Source organism: Tamandua tetradactyla, chromosome 23 (assembly GCF_023851605.1).
Source record: "Tamandua tetradactyla isolate mTamTet1 chromosome 23, mTamTet1.pri, whole genome shotgun sequence".
In the NCBI taxonomy this organism is placed as follows: domain Eukaryota; kingdom Metazoa; phylum Chordata; class Mammalia; order Pilosa; family Myrmecophagidae; genus Tamandua; species Tamandua tetradactyla.
The window spans coordinates 11,451,636-11,475,540 of NC_135349.1; the positions used below are offsets into that span (position 1 = coordinate 11,451,636).

At 50.4% G+C, this 23,905-nt stretch overlaps 1 protein-coding gene and 1 non-coding gene across 2 annotated transcripts; one reads left to right on the forward strand and one right to left on the reverse strand.

Moving 5' to 3' along the window:
* Window positions 1–357: 357 nt before the first annotated feature.
* On the reverse strand, window positions 358–428 carry TRNAV-GAC (transfer RNA valine (anticodon GAC)). The gene has a single exon. It is a non-coding gene; the product is annotated as a tRNA-Val (tRNA).
* Window positions 429–22,003: 21,575 nt separating this feature from the next.
* Window positions 22,004–23,896, forward strand: CLDN4 (claudin 4). Its single transcript, XM_077140955.1, has one exon. The coding sequence runs from the start codon at window positions 22,217–22,219 to the stop codon at window positions 22,844–22,846; it is 630 nt and encodes a 209-aa protein (XP_076997070.1). The 5' UTR covers window positions 22,004–22,216; the 3' UTR covers window positions 22,847–23,896.
* The last annotated feature ends 9 nt before the right edge of the window (window positions 23,897–23,905 follow it).

Here is a 23,905-nt window from a genome sequence, read left to right on the forward strand (position 1 = left end):
CATAATTTTAATTTTTGAATCCATGTGTTCATTGGTATTGATTTTTGTACGTTTATCATGTAGCCTGTGAATTTGCTGAACTCATTTATTGGCTCTAGGAGTTTTTATAGATTTCTTGTGATTTTCTACATAGACAATCACGTCATTCATGAATAGAGACAGTTTTATTTCTTCCTTTCTGATTTGCATGCCCTTATTTATTTATTTGTTTGTTTATGTACTTTTGTGTGCTGTAAGGCGGGGTCACATCTCATTCCCTTTCCATGTGAGTATCCCGTTATTGCAGCACCATTTGTTGAATTTTTGTTCATTTTTTCCTTTCTTTTGTTTGCGTGTTTGTTTATTTATTGGGGGAAACGCATGGGCCAGGAATTGAACCTGGGTCTCCTGCATGTCAGGCAAGAATTCTACCACTGAACTACCCTTGCACCCCTGATTTGTAGGTCTTTTATTTCCTTTTATTGTCTCATCACACTGGCTAGAAATTCCCCCCCTAATTGAATAAGAATGGTGAAATTCCATTCTACATGGATAGCCTTGCTTTCTTCCTGATCTTAGGGCATGAGCATTCAGTCTTTCACTATTAAGCATAATGCTAGCTCTAGTTTTTTTTAATGCAATTTTATTGGGATATATTCACACACCATATAATGCGCCCAAAGTCATACAATTAGTGACTCACAATATCATCATGTAATGTGCATTCACCACCACAATCAATTTTAGACCGCTTTCTTTTTTTATTAATTTTTTAATTTTTTAAAAATATATAACAAACACAAACATTCTTAACATATGATCATTCCGTTCTACATATATAATCAGTAATTCACAATATCATCACATAGTTGCATAGTCATCCTCATGATCATTTCTTAGAACATTTGCATCAATTCAGAAAAAGAAATATAGACTACTCTCATTAATCCAAAAATAAAATAAAATAAAATAAAAACAAAAAAGAACACCAAAAACGTTTCATATCCTTTATTCCCCCCTATTATTTATTTGTTTAGTCTTTATTCTGTTACTCATTTGCCCACACACTGGTTTAAGGGAGTGTCAGTCCCAAGGTTTCGACAATCACACAGTCACAAGATAAATAGCTATAGTTTTTGAAGATTTTTAAAATCAAGTTGAGGAGGTTCTCCCCTATCCATTTTTTTCCTGAGACTTTTTCTTTTTTAGCATGGAATGGGTGCTGAATGTTATCAACTGCTTTTTCTTCATCATCTTATACGGTTATATGATTTTTTTTCTTAGTCTGGTAGATTATATTTTCAAATATTGAGACAGCCTAGTAGCCCCAGAATAACCCTCCACTTGTCATGGTGTATACGTCTTTCTCCATATTGGTGAATTCCTATTTGCTGATATTTTATTAAGGATTTCTACATCTAAATTCATGAGAGATATTTGTATATAGATTTTTTTTGGTACTAACTTTGTCTGGTTTTGGTTTCAGGGAAATGCTAAACAAAATGAACTCTGGGGTGTTTCCTTCCTTTCTATTTTCTGAAAGAGATTGTGTAGAATTGGCGTTAAACCTTTTTATTGCAATTCATCGATATATATTATATATTCACATAACATACAGGTGTACAATCAGTGGTTCACAGTATCATCTTATCACTGCTCATTCATCATAACAATCTACTTCCTATTTTTGTGAAAAATAACATATATACAAAAAAGCAATACATTCCAAAGCACGCTCCAACGGTTAGCTGTAGAACAGGTTTTAGAGTTTGGTCTGGGTTACTGTTCCACATTTTTAGGTTTTTATTTCTAGCTGTTCTAAGATACTGGACACTAAAAGAAATATCAATATAATGATTCAGCACTCATAGTCATTTGTTAAACCCTACCTTCTTTGTATAACTGCACCATCACCTTTGATTTTTCTCCCTCTCTTTAGGTGTATTTGGGCTATGTCCATTCCGACTTTTTCATGCTGGAAGGGGCTGTTGATAATATGGGAGAGGGAGATGGAACTAGTTGATGTTCTGGAAGGGCTGACCCCTCAGCATTTCAGGACTTATCTGCCCAGGGACCCATCTGGAGGTTGTAGGTTTCTGGAAAGTTACTGTAGTGCATGGAACCTTTGTAGAATCTTAGATAACGACTTAGGTGCTCTTTTTTTTCTTTTTTAACTTTTTAAAAAAATTGTGAACTATAACATAGATACAAAAAGCAACACATTTCCAAGTACATTTTGTTTGTTTTGTGTGACTGTATGATCTCATTTCCCTGAAATACATATAATAAGCAAACCTCACAGAGACAGACAGATTTACAGGTTACCAGCAGCCATGGAGCGGGTGGGGGGTGGTAGTGGGGGTGGCAGAGGGGGAGTTATTGCTTAACGGGTGCAGAGTTTCTGTTTGAGATGATGAAAAAGTTGAGGTATGGATGCTAGTGACGGTAGCCCAATATTGTGAAAAGAATTAATGCCACTGAATTGTACACTTGGAAGTGATTAAAATGAGAAATTCTGAGTTGTACATTTGGTACTGCCACAAACAGTATAAAAAAAGAGTAAAGTGAAAGAAACAGTTCTATCTTCAATGTGTCACCTCTCTTCCCAAGAGGTTACTAGTGTGAGATCGAGGAGGCATAACTGAGAAATTAGGATTTAACAAATGACTGTGACTACTGCCTCATTCTATAAGATTTTAGAAGAGCCGGAAGGAAATACCTGAAATTGTGGAACTGTCATAGAGTAGCCTGGATCTTTGATAATGATTGTAAAACTAGAGTGAGGGAAAAAGTCAGTTGTCCGTGTTTGTATAGCTCTACTTCTGGATGTTTTGTTCTGTTAACTGACACCGCCTTAGTTAACTCTACTGTAAGTCTTAAAATTGGGTAGAGTGCAATCCTAGTGGTCACTAAGGGGGAGGGGTAAGGGGTATGGGATGTTTGGGGTTTTCTTTGTATTTCTTTTTCTAGAGTAGTGCCAATGTTCTAAAAATGATCGGGTGATGAGTGCACAAACTATGTGAGCCATTGATTGTATACTTTGGACGGACTGTATGGTGCGTGATCATGTCTCAATAAAATTACATTTGCAAAAAAAGAGATGACTAATGTTACCAGTTCCTTGAACATCTTTGGAGAGAAATTGTAGGCATAAACAGGTCTCTGAGTTTGTGTCCATTCCTCACCTAAATGGTAGCACATTCTACATATACAAGATGACTCTTCAGGAGGCTTCCTGAGTTAGCATACTACCTCTCCATCTTTATTGCAATTATCCAATCCATTGTTGAATACCACAGGTCTGTTACTTTATAGGATGTCACTCAGTTTTGCTTGTCTGGTGTTTCCTTATGGTTAAATTAAGCATGCCCGATTTTGGTAGTAATTCTGCAGAAAGGATGTTGTGTCTTTCTTAGATATTTCACACCAGGAGGCACCTCATGTCAGTCCGTATTATTGTTGATAAAGCAAATTTCGCGCATTTGGTTAAGGTGGAGTCTGTCAGGTTTCTCCAATACAAATTTACCAATTTTCCTTTTGTAATTAATAAGTAATCCGTGGGTAGATTCTTTGAGATGACGCATATCTTGTTCTTCATAAAACATTCATTTTGAGAGTTTTACATCCCCTGATGATTTTTGCCTGAATCAGTCATTAGTGTGATGATTAAAAATGATATGTATTCGTTTTATTTACACTGTCCTCAAACTCTGTTGAACTCTAGACCCAGCCTCTCGTAGAGATGATCTTGATTGCAGAATTTTCTGGGCCATGTTGAAAGAGATTCCTGGTGTTTCAAACATGTGACTAGGAAAGTCCATTTTAACAAGCAGTTATAGAACAGTATTTTTTTTTTAATTTCTTTTTTTTTTTTACATGAGCGGGCACCAGGAATCAAACCTGGGTCCTCTGGCATGGCAGGCAAGCGTCTTTGCCTGCTGAGCCACCATGGCCCGCCCAGAACAGTTTTTAAAGTTTGGTATGGGTTACAGTTCCACGATTTTTCTTTTTTTCTTCTAGCTGCTCCAAAACACTGGAGACCAACAGAAAAATCAATATAATGATCTGCAGTCATACTCATTTGTTAAATCCTATCTTCTCTGTTATACTCTTCTTTCTCTTTGAATAACTATATATACAGAAAAGCAGTAAATTTCAAAGGACATCGCAATAATTAGTTGTAGAATAGATTTCAGAGTTTGGTATGGGTTACTATTCCACACTTCTAGGTTTTTATTTCTAACTGCTCTAAGGTACTGGAGGCTAAAAGAAATATCAGTATCATGATTCAGCAGGAATTCTCATTTGTTAAACTCTATCTTCTCTGTATAACTCTGTCATCAACTTTGATCTTTCTCCCAATCTTTAGGGGTATTTGGGCTATGCCCATTCTAGCTTTTTTCATGCTGGAAGGGGCTGTCGATAATATGGTATGGGGGATGGAATAGTTGATGTTCTGGAGAGGCTCATCCCTCGGCACTTCAGGACTTATCTTTCTGGTCCAGGGACCCATCGGTAGGCTGTAGGTTTCTGGAAAGTTACCCTAGTGCATGGAACCTTTGTAGCATCTTATGTATTGCCCTAGTGATTCTTTAGGATTGGCAGGAATGGTCTTGGTTGGGGTTTGGCACGTTATGATAGGTAGCAATGCCTTACTGAAGCCTGCATAAGAGTGACCTGCAGAGTAGGCTCTTGCCTCTATTTGAACTCTTTCTGCCACCAATACTTTATTAGTTACACTTTGTTTCTAATAAAGTGTAACTTTTTAGTCAAGAGGGTAGCCTCTGGACTCTATCTGAACTCTCTCAGCCACTGACACCTTATTAGTTACACTTCTTTCCCCCCATTTTCAGGATGGCATTGTTGATCCCTCGGTGCCATGGCTGGACTCACCCCTGGGAGTCATCTCCCACTCCACCAGGGAGACTTTCACCCCTGGATGTCATGTCCATGTAGTGGGGAAGGCAACAGCTTCACTTGCAGAGTTGGGCTTAGAGAGAGAGAGGCCACATCTGAGCAACAAAAGAGGTCCTCTAGAAGTAACTCTTAGGCATACCTATAGTAGGCTAATCTTCTCAGTTTATATACATAAGCTTCATAAGAGCAAGACTAAAGATCAAGGGTTTGACCTATTGATTTGGGTGTCCCTAATGTTTGACAAAGTACCTGGAGTTTCCCTGGTGGTAAAGTTTAATAGTTTCATATTTTTTCTCCCATCCCTCAAGGGACTTTGCCAATACTTTTTGATTATCTGCTTAATATACTCTGGTATGTATCCAGGCATTACATTAAACTATGCAGGATTAAAGGCCCTCATTCTTATTCTGGGCTCCCTGTGGGTGGATTGTTTAAGTGATCTATCCAGACAGGTTGAGTTAGGTTACGTGCTATGGAAAATTTAGGTTCAGGACATAGTAAAACTTTCTTCCTTTGGTCTCAAAGAGTAGGTGGAGTTCCAGAATACAGACAATGCCTTCCTTATCCCTGTATTCTGAATTACCTGAATCCTGACCTGATCAGCTTCATTCTTATCTCTAAATACCAGGTTATTCATACATGAAATAGCCTTTCAAAATCCAGAAATAACAATTACCAGTCTGGACTAAACGTGACTGCTATAAGAGCTTACAATCTAGGCCCTGGTTTTCTTCAAAGTATTTTCTAATTGAGATTATACAACATTCACTCTTTGGTTTCTGGCTTATTTTGCCTCACCAAACGTCCCACAGGTTCATTCACAATGTGGCATGCCTCACAGCTTCATTCCTATTGTGTAGCAGCACAATATTTGATCATATGTTTACACCGTCATTCGCCCATCTACTTCTCGGTCAGTGCATCCTTCAGCCACCTCCATCCACTGGGCATCATGCATAACAGTCTATCAACACTCCAACTGGAGATCCTTTCATTGTTCCCAAGAGAAAGATAACCAATGAACACACCCTCACCAAACAGAGAGTCCAAACCTCCCCTTAACTATTGCCCCTCCCCCATCATGTACCCCTGGTGTTGCTGTTGATGTTTTCCTGTTAAACACAGCCCCGAGCCTGCAATAGCAGTTTTCTCCGTATATCCCGAATTTATACAGTCTTTGCGCAAGATTCATACCTTTGCAGTAGTTCAAAAGCATCGCTTTTTGGTGCCATTTTCATGACCTCAGAACTCAAAACTTGTAAGTTAATAAATCCCCATTGTATATTGCATTTCACCAGCTTTACCAAAATAAAACATACTTCATCTTCCCAGAAGCCGAAGGCTTCTACCCAGCTCAGCGTACACATTTACGGTACACATGTAAGGCACACGTGTATGGTACCTATTTGGCTCCTGTAATCACTGGAAGTTTGAAACCCCTGGTTTAGGCTTTGCGGTTCAGTGTTTTCGCCTTAGGACCCCACTGACAACAAAAATGAGAAGATGGAAAAGGAAAAGAAAGAAATCCAAGAGAACCTGGGCTGGGATTGAGGCTGGGGGTGGAAGGGCTGCAGGCGGGAAGGGGATGTGCCACCTCTGTCCCCAGGCCCTGCGGGCTATGTCTCCTCACTCACCCAGGCTCCTTCCAGGGAACGGAGGGTGGTAGACTCTACTGACTTCTAAGTTTATTTAAACCTGGAGACTTTATCATATCTTCATCCAAACAGCACAAAGTTAAACAAAGCAGCTTTCGAGGCTCAAGGAGAAAGAAGTTTATTTAAGATAGGCTCTATCACACCTTACCCAGTTGTTGGTGGAGCTGCCTTATCGCTGACAAAGGCCACGCTCTCCTGCCAGGGCAGTGCCCTGGGACTGTGCACCCCGCTCAGTTCCAACCCAAAGGAGGAAGCGCACACCGCCAGAGGGGCTCAAGTGACTTTGTGGTCTGATGAGCAGGTCTGGGCGTGTCAGGCAGCCTTCTTCCCCAGCAATGGGCTGGTGACCACAGCACCAGAGGCCACACAACAGCCAGACAGCACAGGCCTCCTGACACCAAGCCTCACCCGAGTGCCCACTGGCAGCCAAATAGCACCAATCCTGAATCCAATATGGCACCCTCCCTTGGGGAACCACCAGCTAAATGTGACCTAATTACTCCAGATTCCTTTTGTTAGGAAGAGGTCAGCAATTTGTCCATGTGTGCATAGATGCTCATTCTGTATTTGGCTTTGCTTTAGTTACTCATTAAGTTCTGCAAGTATCACCATTCCTGAAATTACTAATGCCCTCATCCACTGTTCTGGTGCATCTTCCAATGTTGCGTCTGATCTAGGAGCTCTCTTACTACAAAAAGAAGTACAGGGTGATGGTCCAAAACTCCCTTGCTGTTATCATGAACCCCACCATTTAGAACCATCCTGTCTTAAGGAATGATGAAACAGCCTTTTGAAGAAAGCTGTGGCCCCAGTTGGGAGGTAATAGCGGAGATTTGACTGCCGACTTGCAGATGGCCAGGATCAAAAGTGTGACTTGTGGATCCAGGAACTGAGGGACAAACCTGGAGTTCGCATTACTCCCAGGAACAGCCAATGACTCATTCTCAAGACTAGGTTCCTCCTTCTGTGAGCTCTGCCAAGGGACAAGTGTTTTCTTGGGAGAGTTCACAGTAACAAGTCCATTACATTGGAAGTGAGGGAACCTTTTGGCCATTTTGAGCTCCTTGTGCCCCTACAAGGATAGGCAAAAGGGGGTTACTGCTGAGGTGCCCAACCCTGCCCAGGTAGGGTAAATCAAGTCACAGTTATTGGAGGAGGGCATGGTCAGTATATGTATAGCTCAAGAACCCTTTGGATCTCCGCATTCTATGTCATCACAGTGGTAAATGTTCAGAGAAGACAGGTAGGACCACCAAGGGTTTAGGAGGCCCAGGGATGAAGGCAAAGTCACCACTGTGAGAGGAGAACCCTGACCCCACCTAGGGGCTGCCAATGTTGAACTTTAGGGCGGGGGAGGGATGGCACAGTCTGGGATCAGCTTCAGAAATCAGCATGGCAACCCATCATCTTGCTGCTAGAATGCAAAATGCTCTCCTGCCTTGGAAAATATTTTTTAAATTATGAAACATTTCAAACACAGAGGAGACTACAAATAATACAAGAAGCGCCAATGTGACCACCACTCAGATTTAACAATTCTTAACATTCTGTTAAAGCTCCTTTTGTACCTCTTGCCTATCCCATTCACTTCCCTTTTTCCTAGACTACCCTGAAAGTGACATGCCTTCTTCCATTTCATGTGTTTATATTTTTGCTATTTAGGGAAACATTTATTCATAATATACATTTTGTGCTTTAAAAAATTTTACAAAAATGGTATTGTACTTGCTATTGTGCAATTTGCTGTTTACAATGACTCTATGTTTTTGAAATTTATTGATGTTTATACCAGAAGCTCTGGTTCATTCTTTTATTATTATTATTATTTAATGGGTGTATGGGCTGGGAATCAAACCCTGGTCTCCCACACAGCAGGCAAGCATTCTACCACTGCACTACCTGTGCAATTGTTTTTTTCATTCATTCATTTTAACAGCTGTATAATATTGCATCGTTTGAATGCCCCACCATTACTATCCATTCTTCTGGTGAGCATTTGAATTGCTTCCAATTGCTTTGCTATTACAAATAATGCTGTGATTCACATCCTTGCGAATGCCTCCAGGTTCTCACGCATGAGAGTTTCTCTAGAAGTGGAATTGCTGAGTCACAAGACATGCGCGTCTTTCACCTTACCAGATATTGCCAAGTTATCCTCAAAAGTTGTGCCATTCAGTGCTCCCTCCAGGAATAGGCCAATTCCTATTGCCACACATCTCTGCCAACACTTGGTCATGGCAGACCTTTTTTTATCACTCTGTGAGTGTGAAATGGCATCTCATTGTTTTAACTTGCATTTCTCTCATTGCTTGTGAGGTTGAACACATTTTCATGTACTTAAATTAGTCATTCCAGTTTTTTATTCGATAGGATGCCTTTTCATAATCTTTGTCTATCTATTAGGTTATCTTCTTATTGATTTTTGACATTCTTCGTGCATTCTGGTTACTAATCATTTGTTGGTTATATGAGTTCCATACGGCTTTTCTTTTTTTAAAAAAAAACATTTTATGGTGTCTTTTGTCATTCCTCTTTTAAAAATGTACTCAAATTTATCATTTTTCTTTCTTTTTCACGTCTTTTGTCTTATTTAAGTAATCCTTCCCTAGCCCTAAGAAATAGAGAATTCTCCCATAGTTTCTTCTAAAAATTTTATACTTCTTTTTTCCACATTTAGATGTTTTGTTTATTTCAAATTAAGTGCTGTCTGTACCACGGGGTACAGGTATAATTTTTCCCATGCGAATGACCAGTTGTTGGGACATCTTGTATTGAATTGTCTATTGTTTCCTTTCCTACCTTTTGCATCTTCCCCCAAAACTTGTCTATTCTTAACTCTTTGCTCTGACATACGAATATTAGAATCAGCATGCCAAATTCTACCCCCAAAGATGAGGTTTTATGGGAATTGCTTTGAAATTATAGACTAATTTGGGAATAGCTGATGTCTTTTCATAGTATAAAGATGGTATAGCTTTTTATTTAATTAGATCTTCTTTTATATCCTTCAATAACATCTTCTTCCTCATAAAGGTTTTGCCTATCCATTGTCAGTTTTATCCCTATATAGCTTATCATTTGGGTTGCTACTATAAATGTTCTTTTTTCCTATTACATTCTCTTTTCTTTTTTAATAGGAGCAATCTGACTATTGTTTTCCGTGCTCTTCTCTTCCTCTTCTGTCCCACAGACACACAGACAATGCCGGTCCCCCACCTGCCCAGTGCCTTTTTCTGGAATTTGGGTGATTAACTTTTATTTTGCTCCCATGAGAAACCCTAGAATTCCACCCTATAACCATTTCCCCCTGCTCTCATACTTTTATTTTTTTTGCTTACCTTGGACATTGTAGGATTTTGTTGCTTTGCATCAAAATAGCAGCAGCAAGCGCCCCTGCTCACCTCACCACAGACACCCTGGTCTGATTGGAGAGACATGGCTATGCCGTTGGGGAGACCCTGCTGAGGGGAGACAGGCCCCGCCCTGGGAAGCCTCAGTCTGAGCAGAAAAGTCAGAAGGGACCCTGTATTCCCGAAGCTGCCAGAAATCAGCTCAGGCTGTATACTTTGGGGCTGGGCTGCATTGATGGAATTGGCCAACGTTGTCAGGAGCTGTGGATTCCATGGACTTCTTGGAAAGGTAATTTTTTTTGCAGGCAAAATGTCTAATTCTATGAACAAATAAATAAGTAGCAGTTAAAGTATGGATTCTGAGGTTTCTCACAGGAGCAAAATAAAAGTTAATCAACCCCAATTCCAGAAAAGGCACAAACTAGGGCAACCTGGGAACGAGCCCAGAAGACTATGTGTGTTCCCTCAGGCCCCACAGTCAGACCTGGGCATGTGGTCTTGGGGTCAGGAGGCAGCGAGGGTGGGGATGGGGGCAGCTGAATGTCCTGGCAGGAAAGTTCACCGCAGAGCCTCTGGCCAGGGGGTAGAATGATCAGCCCCTCAGTCCATGTGGTGATAAAGGCACTGGCCCCGGGGACAGTAAAAACCCAGTGTGACAGTGTGACTGTGTGATTGTGAAAACCTTGTGTCCGATGCTCTTTTTTATCTACCTTGTCAACAGACGAGTAGAACATATGGAATAAAAATAAATAATAGGGGAAACAAATGTTAAAATAAATTTAGTTTGAAATGCTAGTGATCAATGAAAGGGAGGGGTAAGGGGTATGGTATGTATAAATTTTTTTTTCTGTTTTCATTTTATTTCTTTTTCTGAAGAGATGCAAATGTTCCAAGAAATGATCATGATGATGAATATGCAACTATGTGATGATATTGTGAATTACTGATTATGTATGTAAAACGGAATGATCAAAATAGGAATGTTTGCGTTTGTTAGGTGTTTTTTTGGTATTTAAAAAAAATTTTTTTTAATTAAAAAAATATTAGAAAAAGAAAAAAAAGAAGTCAATGTGAACTTCCCTGACTCAGCGGTGGTCCCCTGGTGTCTGCCCCCCACCCCATTTTGGCTTCCTCACCGCCCCACCTCTCTTGGCCCAGCTCAGGCCCTCGTCTTTCCCCGGTGCCGGATGGAGCCTCTTAAACTGGCCACCTGGGAAGCAAAACTGGCTCTTGGGCCACCCCCGGGTGGGGGTGCGGGGATGGCCAACCTCGGCCCTGGCTACGGGGTGAGCAGGGCTCGCTGTCCGCTGGGTTTGGCTGCGGGGGGTCTGCGCCTCCGAAGCCCCCAGGGTGTGTGGGGGTCGCGTGGCCAGCCCACGTCTGCGCAGGGTGGGCGTTAGGGCTCTTGTCTGTCCGTGCTTGTGCGAGAGGGCGTGTGCGTCTCATCCGAGGGGTCCGGAGTTGCCGGCGCTGCGCGTCCTGCGTGGGTGACGCCAGGAAGGTGTGAGGTGAACGTGGGCAGGGCGGATGGCACTGCTTTCCCTCCGCTGGGCCCGATCGGCTGCTCTGGGGTAATTCCCAGGCTCTCCGGTGTCCCGGCGCTGGGAAGGGAAGCGTGAGTCACATTTCCTCCTCCCCGCAGAAACTTCTTCCCTGTCCCCAGGGCCAGGTTTCACCGGGAGCCTGAAGAGGCCCTGCCCACCCCGGGGCTGGGTTTCTTCCGTTGGCAGCCAGGCCTGCCGAAAGCGAGCCTGGGGGCTGTCCCAGCCGCGCCCAGGGCGCCGTCCAGGTCCGGACTTGGTTCCCAGGCGCTGACTCGCACCTGGGGCTTTCCCGGGTCAAACCTGGTCTGTGCCACCCGGACATCGCCCCCTCCCGAGCCTCCTCCCTCCCTGAGCTCCCTCTCCTCCGGCGCTCCCGCCCACCTATGTCCCCTCCGAGAGGCCCCCCCTCCCAGTCCAAGTCCCCACCCCTCCCCGAGCCCTTTCCCCACTCCGAGTCCCCGCCCCTCCCCGCCCCTCCCCCACTCCGAGTCCCCGCCCCCCGAGCCCCTCCCTCCCAGTCCGAGTCCCCGCCCCTCCCCGAACCCCTCCCTCCCAGTCCGAGTCCCCGCCCCTCCCCTCCCCCCTCCCCCCAAGTCCGAGTCCCCTCCCTTTCTTTAAGCCCCTCCCTCCAAGTCCGAGTCCCCGCCCCTCCCTGAGCTCTTGCACTTTCTGTGCCCTGGTCTTTCCCCCTTGAGGGACGATGGTGGCAGGGGGTTGGTGACGGGCTGGGGGTGGGGCGGGGGGGTGGGAGGATCTGGAAGACAGCCAGCTTGGCCTTGGCCGGCTCTCTATTTCACTGTGACAGTGAATAAACCTGACCCCAAGCCATGCCCTCCCACGACAACGTGTCCAGAACGCGCCGGGACCCCCAGCAAGAAACCAACCCGGCAGTGGCACCAGCACCCCAGCAGGCAGGGGTGCTGCCACCTTCCCAGGCAAGGGTGGGCCTGGCTGTGACTGAGGGACGCTGATGGGGAGGGGGCTCCGCCATGACTCGGGGATCCCACTCACCCCCACGGGCGCCCCAACAACTCCCGCCCCTCCTCTGACTCCCCTTCATTCTCTCTCCTAACAGAGACCTCACCCAAAGCACGCCATTACCGACCTCTCTCACCCTCACCCCCACCCCCGGGTGACGCCCCCTACCCCTGGGGCCACCGCCGAACCCCTCGGGTTGCTCCTCCTTCCCATTTAACCCTCCCCGGGTCCTGCCCTGGGATCTCGCGCGGCTCAGCCTCCGCCTGCCGGCCTCGCCACGCTTGCAGTGCCCTCCGCAGGCCCCAAGGGGGCGCTACGCCCAAGCCCATGGCACCCGGAGGCCCCCGGGGCCGGCCCAGCCACCCCCACCTCCTGGGAGGATGGATCCCGGGGCCTCAGCCGCGCACCTGTTAAACCCGGGCACTTAGGGCAGCCTCACCGCGTTTCTGCCGGGTGCAACTGCTTCTCCGCCGCTCCACGGGCTGCTAGCCAGGAGTCATTTCTAAACTGTCTACCCGACAAGCAGAGAGAGCTGCGGGGAGGGGGTGGGGGCTGTGGGGGCGGGGAGAGTGGACGCCAGCGTCTGCCTGCTGGGGTGCTGGTGCCACTGCCGGGTTGGTTTCTTGTTGGGGGTCCCGGCGCATTCTGGACAGGCTGTCGTGTGAGGGCATCGCTTGGGGGTCAGGTCTATTTGTCATCAGATTGGGATGCTTTTGGCCACGCTGGACAGAGGCACCCTGAATTTCCAGCACCCTGCTACATCCCTGCACCCTTGGCCACCCAGACCGTCTCAGGCTGGTCTCACTTGCTCCTGGGTGCCCACTGCTCCACCCAGAGCCCTTGAGGGCAGAGCCTGCCCACTTCTGAGTTTCTCCCCTGCACAGTAATGTCTTGGAAAAAAATTTGAGAAGATGCTTGTTGTCATGGTTACACACCATGGCTTGTCCTTGGTTTTAAACAGGTCTTGGTTCAAATGCTGGCTCCATAGCTGTGTAGCCATGGAAAGTCTCCTAAATGCACTGAGCTTCGGTTTCTTCTTTTTTATAGCCTCAGTTTCTTTATTGGTAGAATGCGGGTGATATTAGGGACCTGAAAATAATCAGTGTGGTGCCAGCTGCACACCTAGAAGACATGCTAGGTCCTATAATCATGTCACTGGACTGGTCCTCCAGGGAAAGGAGGCTGAGCTCTGCAGCCCATCTAGAGCACAGAGAAGGGAAACTGTTGGGGGGTGGCTATTTGGTACCAGACTCAGCCTATCAGCAGGGAAACTCAGAGTGCAGGGCACTGGGTCAGGTGCTGGGAGACAGACCAGGGAGTTGTGTTTGATGGTCCTGGGACTGCGGACACAGGGTCCAGGAAATCCGTTGTGCGTGTTTGGGGCGGGGCAAGTTGGCCTTGGAGGGCTCTGGGGCCTTGGCTGGCTTGCTGGGCGGTGGGATGGGCTGGACAAGGAAGCCCGACCCAGCAGCTTCTGCCCTCCCTCGCTCCCATCGCCCGTCGCTGTCCCCAAGCTGACTCAGCTGCACCTCTGCTGTCCTCTGCATCTCACCCTGGCCCGCCAGGCACTAGGATTCTGGCCCCAAGGGCCCCTCCAGCCTTCCAGGCCCATGGTTCTGCCCTGCCTGTGCCCCACCCCTCCAGACCTCATGGCTTCTGCACCTGTGGTTCCCCTACCTGAAAGATAGGTTCTTCTTACCCCCTCGGCTCGCTGGGGCCCTTCTCGATTTTTCTCCCAACTTTTTAGTTTGAAAAATTTAAAACCTACCGAAAAGTTGCAAGAACAGTTTCACAGGCACTTATCTGCCCTTCACTTAGGTTCACCAATAGTTAACGCCTGGCTGCAACTGCACTCTCTCTCTCTCTCCCCTCTCTACAATGCACTTTTTTTCTGAACCATTTGAGACTTAGATGAGGATGTCATGACACATTGCTGACTGCCCGGTACTTGGGCAAAGATATTCTCCATCAGACGTTCTGGAACTTGAGCGGGGCTGCGTCCTGAGTCCTGGTTGCTGGGTTCCGTTGGGTTCTCGGGGTCCCCTTACTACCCAAGACACCAGAAAGCAGGAATGGGGATGTCTCCCTGGAAGAGGTGGGGCTTGGGCTCAGCTTTCTTTTCTTTCCCCATATACAGTTTATTTTTTAGAACAGCTTTAGATTTACACAAAAAATTAAGAAGAGAGTTCCCATATACCCCATGCCCGGTTTCCCCTATTATTTATGGTGTATTTGTTACAATTAATGAAGCAATAGTGATATATTATTATTAGCGTCCACACTTTATTCAGATTTCCTGGGCTTTGACTTAATGTCCTTTTTCTGTCCTGGGTTCCCAAGCAGGACACCACGTCACCCATCATATCTCCTTAGGCCCCTCTTGGCTGTGGCAGCTTCCCACGCTTTCTGTTTGGATGACCTTGACAGTTTTAAGGAGTCCTGGTCAGGGATATTGCATGATGCCCCACCCCCCACCGGAATTCATCTGATGTTTTTCTCATGATTGAACTGCGCATTTGGGTTTTGGAAAGACAGATCATAGGTCAATTGCCATTGTTATCGCATCCTATTAAGGGCACATACTATTAACATGACTTATCGTGGTTAGTGTTGACCTTGATCTCTTGGCTGGGGCAGTGTTTGTCAGGTTTCTCCACTGGGAAGTTACTTCTGTTTCTCCCTTTCTCTTCTGTCCTCTTTGGAAGGAAGCCGTTACGTGCAGCCCACACTTAAGGAGTGGGGGGTTATGTGAAGTATCTCCGTAAATTATGCACCAAAGTTTGTCTCTTCTGCTCCATTCATTTATTCAATCAACGATTTATAATACTATCAGCGTGCTTTAGAAATTCAAACCACGGAAGTAAAGGTCCCATAAAAAAGGAGCATTGAAAAATAAAAACGTATAAAACGACCTGCAAGCATGGCTGCTCCAGGCTCCACCCTCCTCCTGCTTACCAGTGGATGGGGCAGGACAGGGCAGGGCCTAGAGCAGCAGAGAATGGGAACCTGCTTGCTGGGCTGGGCGGTGGGTTCACCTGGGCAGGAGGGCATAGCGCTGGCCCTTGCTGGGCACAGAGAAAGTGAGGGGTCAAGGCCACTAGCTGTGTGTGGCAGGAATGGGCATCCAAAGTGGGGGGCAGGGGAGAGGAGGAGAGGGTGTGGAATGGGGAGCCTGGAGCGGGAGGCTGGGGCCCTCAGATCCAGGACAGAGGTACACCATGACCTTTGAGTCACCTGGGGTGGGGGCGAGATGGCGTTTAGATACTTGGGCTACTGGGTTTTGTCCCTGGTCCCGTCATCGCTGACTCACTGGGTACCTGACTGTGAGTCCCCAGCTCTGCCTCCTGATTTCTCTTTCCCTCTCAGTGTGTGACAAGCAGAGAAAGCCTCTGCAAGCTCGACCCCAGGGGTGTGCCCGGGCGACCAGCGTGGAGGGAAAGGGTGCTGGGTGCCAGGATTCCCTGTGGCCCCCACCCATGGGGCCGAGAAGGAAGCAGATTGGCACCACCCCAGCCCTTGCTCATCCTACTGGAGACAAGGCTGCTCCTGGCCCAGGAGCCAGGTGGGTTGCTCTGGGGTCCCAGGCTGGCCCTGGGTCTGGGATACCCCCCACCCCATGAAAGCCCCGCCTCCCCTCTCCCATCACCCATCTTGGAGCAGTGCAGCCCCTCCTGTCCCCCACTCCAATGAACCCCTCCCCACTGGCCCAGGGACCTCCTCACAAATCACAGCTGCTTAGGGCATGCCGTTCCTTAAACCCCACCCTGCCTTCCCAGGAAGAAAACACACTCCTGGACTCGGCACTCAAGGCCTCTCCTGATGTGCCCAACTTGCTCTCCTGCCCCAGCGCTGTCACTGTGCCCGGCTCCAGGTGCCTCAAACCTGTTCCGCCCCCACTCCCGTGCTCCTGGCCTTTCCACCTGTTCCTCCCCTTAGTGGGTAACTCCCTCCCCTTCATAGGCCTCTAAACTCTTAAGTTACATTCGAGTCTCTGCCTCACCTAACACCTCCTCTGGGAAGCCTGCCCTGTCTCCCAGGTGGAGGTGATGGTTTCCTCCCCTGAGTTCACCCAGAGTTGGTTTCTCCTGTGCAGGGAACTGTCTACTGAGCCTGGGAGGGTTGGGGGGAGGGGGGAGGGTTCAAGGACAGGTGCTCAGTACCTTCCTCATGAAAGAATAAACAAATGAGTCAGTAGCAACCGAGAGAGTGGATGTCTGGATGTCGAGGCTAAGATCCCGAGTGAGGGCTGGGTGTGAATTCTGGTCTTATTATTCCCGCGGCTTGGAGTGCCACATGGGCTCTCCAAGCCTTGGAAATGGGAGTGACAATGCCCCAGCATTGCTCGGCATAAAATGAAATAATTTCCTGTTATATGAAGGCAAAGGCACCTAGCAGAGCGCCTGGCCCGTAGTGGGTGCTGGACAAGTGTTTGTTGACCAACTGATGAGTGGCTGGGGGCTGGAGGGAGGAGTTTGGGGAGGCGCTGGAGCTGGGCCGGTCTGACTCCTCCATCAAATCTGAGTGTCTTCAAGGAGACTCCAGCCTTTAGCTCCTTTCCATCTGCTGTCTCTGGAAAGTTGAAGTAAAGGGACAACGGGGGGGGGGCCCCCCCTGAGAGGGGCTGCCCGGAAGCGGGGTGCGGGGGTGGGGGTGGGGTGGAGCAGGAAGGAGGGAGGGGGTGAGGAGGGAGGAAGTCTCACGCCTGGGATCTTTTGCAGCTGGCTGGCCAAGGTGATGGGGCTGGAAAAGGGAACTGAGTTCCAAGATCCCCAGAGGCCTCCACTCATGGACCAGAGGCAAAGCAAGATGGGCTCACCCCAACTCCTTGCTCAGAGGCCAGGGGTGCTGCTCTAGGCATCTGGGCTGGTCCTGGGTCTGAGCCCTGCCTTCCCTCTCCTAAAGCTCGGTCCAGCCTTTTTGAAACCACCAGACAGAAGCTGAAATTGGATGTACTAATTCAGTGGAAAGTAATTTAAAAACGGTCCCCCCCACTCAGCCCCTCCCGTTCCCTGGACATCCCCTTCCTCTCCACGGCATCCCCCATCCTCTCTCATGCCCAGCCTGCCCCTGAGAGGCACCCCCAGACATGGCCACCTCTGCTTTCTCCCTCAGCCCACGTGGGGCCCAGACTGGGGGCATGACCAGCTCAGCCAGTCTGGCCAGGCAGGGCAGCCAGGCCTCCTGTGCAGCCAGGGCTGACATTACCTGTCCCGGGGTGCAAGGGGAGGGGGGCCCAATAGGGAGCACTGCCAGGAGGGGCGCGGGGGGGGGCTCCCTGCTCAGCCTGGAGCCACGGCCTGCCCCTTCTGAGTCCAACACCTGTGGCCTTTTAAAGCCTGTACCCACCCTCTGTGCCCTGCTGGGGTGGCCAGAAGAATCTGGACAGAGCAAACCCGGCTCCTGGGGTCTTCCCTCCATGCCTTCATCCAGCCTCCCAGCACCTGGGAGCGAGGTGTTAACTCCCACCTCCTGAGGGGAAGACATCGGTTTGGAGAGTTTCATTCTGTTCCCCAGTGTCCCAGAGTTTGTAATGGCAGAGCTTGGACGTGACCCAGGGAGGGCTGGGGTCATCTCCAGTGAGAGCCCACTGAGTAGCCGCCCGTGTCCCCCCCACCAGCCCAGGGTCTACCCTGGGCAAACCTCAGCACTGTGCCCCAGAACCACCCAGGAAGGGGCCGGTCCCCACGGGCTCTGGGTCAGGAAGTGTTGGTCTATTTCCCAAAACCCTCCAGAGACCCTCCTTCCAGAACAATCCAGGGAGATGCTGCTCAAGTTGCTTGGTGACACATTCTTGACATTCACAGAGGAAGCATGTTTTTGGTTTTTTGAAATCCCACTGTAGAGCATTTACTGGAATTTTCAGATTTTGTAACTTATGGCGTCTTTGGTTAACAAAGAAACAGGATCTTAACTTCTCTCTCGTGCGTTGTTTGTACGCCAGGAAGTTAGCGAACTTTTGCAAAAATAAATAGTTTTCAATCAACTTGCAGCTAAAATAGTTTTTTGGGCTAGCAGGGAGGCTAATTTCTTTTGTTCTTCAAAAAGCCTGCACGATCTGATAAGGATCAAAGGCCATGTTTGGTGGGGAGGGATGATTTTAAGTTGATAACTACCTTTTTCGCCTGGCCTCAGTCTTTTTGTTTCCAGAACTTGGTCCCAGCTGCAGCAGGATGGTGCCGGGTTAGACAGACTGGAGACTTTCTTTGCCCTTTCCCCAAAGACTCCCAGGGAGCTGGGGTGCAAGGCCAGAGGTGTGTATGTGAGACCAAGATTTGGCTGAGCCCCCTGGGGCTCTGGGCACAGGGGTCTAGAAGTCTTAGCCTGGTGTAAGGGGGACCAGTGGTGAGGGGTCTGTGCCTTGCGCTATGAGCCCCCCCGCCCATCACACTCCCATCTCACGTCTCATCTCTTTTAGATAAAGAGAACAGGTGCTCAGGTTCTCAGTTTACAAGACAGGATGTTGAAATTCGGAGGTGGAACTATGGTCTGTCCCTGAGGCCACAGGGAAGTAAGATGGCTTATGAGGATGGGCAGGGAAGGGTAAACCAATCTGATGGGGTGTCCTTGATAAAACCCAGCAGCTCCAGTACAATTCTATTGGCATAAAACAAGTATGCTGGGATAAAGAACAAGAAAATAAATAAATGATAACCCTGCCCCCAACTGAGGTACAGACACATCATAAGGTGTCACAGTAAAAAGGCTGTCAAGGTATCTGGGAGTTCGGGCTCAGGGCCAGAGCTGAATTTCCTTGTTTTTCCTCCATCTTGGGGGTCAGGGAGCCAGTGTGAGGTGCAGAAAAAATGTCTTGGTTTTGCTGATGTTTTTCCTGCGGCAGTGGGTGGAACTGAGCCAGTGTGTCTTAGCATAAATCAAACATTGACAAATATCTACGAAGCTCCACTCCTGTGCAAAGCTGCTCACTGCTTCCCTAGCACACCTGGGGACTCTCTGCCTCCTCCCACCCCACCTTCCCATCTGGGTCTCCTCCTGCCCTGCGCCTTCCCCTGTGCCTGGGGCCCCTCCTGCACCTCCCCTCTCCCAGCCCCTCAGGGCCCCTTCCTGCTCCCGCTGGGCTGAGCTGGGCCAGGCCAACAGGAAGTCGGGCTTCTTAGGTACTTTTGTTGGACCACAAGGAGAAAGTTCTAGGGCCTGCCTGGCTCCCCGCAGCTTCTGCAATTGCCAGTTGGCTATGTTCCAGGAGGACCAGGGCAGGAAGGCAGGGTTGGGGTGGGGGTGGGGAGGGCTGTGGCCAATGCACCTCTCTACCCCAGAAGCTTGTTGAGGGGTTTCTTGGTGCCTGTGCTGGGACACTGAAGGGACTCCTGAGTGAGGAGGCTCTGATGTTAGAGGCCCTCTCTTGGCCTCAGTTTACTCATCCGAACAAAGAAAGGCAACATGAGTTCCAGCTCTGCGGACAGACTGGAAGGCTGTGATGAGGTCACCTGCAGGAAAGTGTTTTTGTTAATCAGGAAGGGCAGTTACCTCTGCTGTTGGGCCCACAGGACTTTGGGGGCTGATCCCCTGCGCCTTGTAAGGAAAACCCCATGGAGGTGCGGCCCAGGCAGAACCCAACTCTGTTTGTGCAGGGATGTATGTGCCTGTGGGGGCAGGGAGAGGAGGGCAGCTGGGGAAGGAGAGCAGATGCCTTCTTCCTTTCCTTCACCAGGCATCTATTGAGCACCTGTAATGTGTCAAGCCCTGAGCTGGGTACTGAGGTGGAATCCAGAATTACTTCTGTCCTTAAGGAGCCCTCAGCCTAGTAGGGGAGCTGCATGTATCTACAGTTCACCACCTTTACAAGGCCTCTACTTCCCATCTGTATAATGGATGGATTGTGCTAGCTGGACCCAACCAGCCCTGCGGTTTATTAGTCGATCAACAAACCTGTCCCTAATGCCTCCCATGTGCCGAGGGCTCACAGACGACTTCAACCTAAATCACAGCACCCTCGGTGATCCTCCCTCAGGCAGCTCAAGGACTGCCCTTCTGGGTCAGTGCTGGACACAGAGCCACCCAGGATGCAAGGTGCTGTGCTAGGCAGTGCCAGGGATGCATCAGAGCTTTGGTCCCTGAGGAGCTCCCCGGGTATGGTGGGGAAGCAAGGGGTGCCCTCAATCCAGCTCTGAAGTGCCCTGGCTACTCCCTGCCACCCCCCCAACAACGCCATCCCCTCGGTCCTCTTGCTGCTCCTGGACCCCTGTCCTGTCTCCACCTCCACCCTGCTTCCAGAGACCCTTTCTGGAAGGTGTGTGAGAGGTGGACACCTCTCAGCCTGGCACTCAATGCCTGTGGCTCTGGGCACAGCCCTGGGCCAGGGCCAGGTGGCCTGGTGACATTTGGGGCAGGAGTGAGTCGTGGAGCAGAGATTTCTGATCCTCTCCCCCTGGCCCCTCCCCCACATACCCCAGTTTCTGGTCAAACTGGATTCCTCGCAGTTCCCAGAACGCCAGAACGAGTCCCGTTTCCCCATTGCCCTGCTGTCCCCTCTGCCTGGACAGCCTCCTTCACCTGGCCCTGCTGCCCCGTACAACTCCAGGGGACCCCATGCACAGCGGTTTCTGTGTGCCCTCTGCAGCACAGCCCAAGAATGCGGGGGCCCCTCTGCCGGCAAGCCCCCCTCGAGCCCCTTCCCTGCCACCCTCTGTGTTCTTCGCCCACTTGGAAGTCTCATGAGACTTTGTACCCACCCTGGCTTTAATGGATGGCTCTGTGTGTCTAGCTTTGTGTGTCTTCATGAAAAATAAACATCCGTTTGCTTGGCTAATGTCCCCACGGTTTGGGCCATGGCTTCCTCTTCGGGACACACCCCCACCCAGTTCCGACCAACCAGGCCCAGCTGGGACAGAGTTCCACTGGCCTCAACTCCTGTCCTGAAGTGCACAGTCCCCTCCTCTGGCAGGGCAGGGAAGCCAGGGGATGGTGGTGAGAGATGGCGGAGAGCAGGTGACGGACCCAGGAGCCCTGGACCTTTAGCTTCTCTGCGCTCGGACTTACAACTTCTCTGGCTAATGCCAGAAGATTGCTGGTGAGGCCAACTCCACAGACTATAGTAATTAATCATTATCATAATCGTAACCATAGGCATAATCACAACCTAACCATAACACCTGTGATGAAGATGATAAGGCCAATTGCCACCGTCATCACGGAATTGGGTTTGCTGATGTTCTCAGACTCCTTTCCCAGCTCCCCTCCCCGAAGGCCCCGACCCCTGCCGCCTACCCAGGCCCAGAATGAGGGAGCACTGGGTGGGTGGGTGGGTGGGTAGGGGGGCATCCCTGGTCTCCTGACGGGGTCCGGCTGCCCCTCCCTCTGTCAATGACCCAGTGCCCCTAGGCTGTGACTCAGTGTCTGCCTCCCAGCTGACCTCAGCCTGGGCCTGGGGACAGCGGACAGGGCAGTTTCCTCTGAGACTGACTTTTCAAGAGAGTGACTCAGGGACCCAGGGCTGGGGCGCGCAGTGAAGTGCCTTTGTTGGCCATGGCTCAGGAATCCAGAGAAACTGGTCGGGGGGGGGGGGGGGTGCACCCCCCCCCCCCCCCCCCCCGTGACCGAAACCCCTCCCTCTGCCCCCGCCCGCTCTGCTGGAGCCATATAACCGTGGCAGCCTGCCGGCCGAGAGCACACAGCAGCAGAAAGGAACTGGCCTGGTCGGTCTGGGCTCCGACGGCCTTTGTCTCTGGAACTCCCGGTGAACGGACTCCCCTCCAGAAGCTGGGTGTCGTCCTCCGTGCTTGGATCCCCAGCGCCGCCCGGATCCCCGGCCACCCCCCGCAGACGCCGCCGCGCCATGGCCTCCATGGGGCTGCAGGTGATGGGCATCGCCCTGGCCGTGCTGGGCTGGCTGGGCGCCATCCTGTGCTGCGCGCTGCCCATGTGGCGCGTGACGGCCTTCATCGGCAGTAACATCGTCACGTCGCAGACCATCTGGGAGGGCCTGTGGATGACCTGCGTGGTGCAGAGCACGGGCCAGATGCAGTGCAAGGTGTACGACTCGCTGCTGGCGCTGCCGCAGGACCTGCAGGCGGCCCGCGCGCTCACCGTCGTGTGCATCATCGCGGCCGGGCTGGGCGTGCTGCTGTCCGTGGTGGGGGGCAAGTGCACCAACTGCGTGGACGACGAGAGCTCCAAGGCCAAGATCATGATCGTGGCGGGCGTGGTGTTCCTGCTGGCCGGCTTGCTGGTGATGATACCCGTGTCCTGGACGGCCCACAACGTCATCCGCGACTTCTACAACCCGCTGGTGGCCTCGGGCCAGAAGCGCGAGATGGGCGCCTCGCTCTACATCGGCTGGGCGGCGTCGGGCCTGCTGCTGCTTGGGGGGGCTCTGCTCTGCTGCAACTGCCCCCCGCGCTCCGACAAGCCCTACTCCGCCAAGTACTCCGCCGCCCGCTCCGTGCCCGCCAGCAACTACGTGTGAGGTGCCCCCGGCAACTCTGCCCCTTTGTCGGCTTTGTTTCTTCTCCCTGGACTGAGCTCTGCAGCCCGTGACCCTGGGAGGGCCCCGGACGCGCGCTGCTGGCTGTCGGGGGGTGGGTGGGGTGGGTGGGGCTGGACGAGCAGGGACTGAGGCTGACCACTGGCCGGCAGCCCCCAGCCCCTTCTGGCACCCTCCCAAGGCCTCTTCGACACTAAGAAAGGTGGAAGGAAAGAGACCGCCGTGTCATCCTCCTTGGGAGGGCCGGTGGACACAGGTGAGGGGGCAGAAGCCTCCAGGGGTGGGGGTGGAGAGCTGGCTCCTGCTGGCCGGGACAGCTCAGCCCTGACCTTGGGCTCTGCCTCTGAGCACACAAGCCGGTGACCCGTCCAGGCCCGTGCTGGCACCGTGCCCTTGATCTTCTCTGATCTTCCCCACTCCCCCTGCCTGCATCTTCCGTGACTCTTTCCGGCCCCTTCTCCTGCTGCTGCCTCCTAGTTCCAGGGTCACCCCTGGTCCTGCCCAGTCCTGGTGCGTTGGTGTGCGAATGTCCACTGAGTGCTTGGGCTGCGCTTTGCCCATGGAAACCTGTGGCCCCCAGGCTGGCTGGGGCCTCGTTCACCCACCTGCCCGCAGGCACAGAGTGGACAGACGGGTTTGGGAGGGAAGGGCCAAGATTGCTAGGAAGTGGTTTGGGTGGGGGGTGGGGGAGGGGGCCGCAGGGGCAGGCTGCCACCCCGCCCCCCTACCTGCCCCCACTCTGCTGCCTCTGGACTCTGCCTCACTGGCCTCAGCAGAGGGGGCCCCGGACTCTTTGAAGCTGACCACCTTCGAATCCTCTGCCCCAGCCGAGGACACTGGCCAGCCTGGAGAAGGCAGGCGCTCGGTCTTTCTCTTGCCCTCACCCCAGGAAGTCCCGGCATTTCTCCCTGCCTCCCGGGTGGTTTCTGTTTTGTAATGTAATAGGATCTGTTCGTCACTGTAATTATTATTATTTTCTACAATAAATAGGACCTGAACACAGGAAGAATGAGATGCCGTCTCTGATTTCAGCTGTGAAGG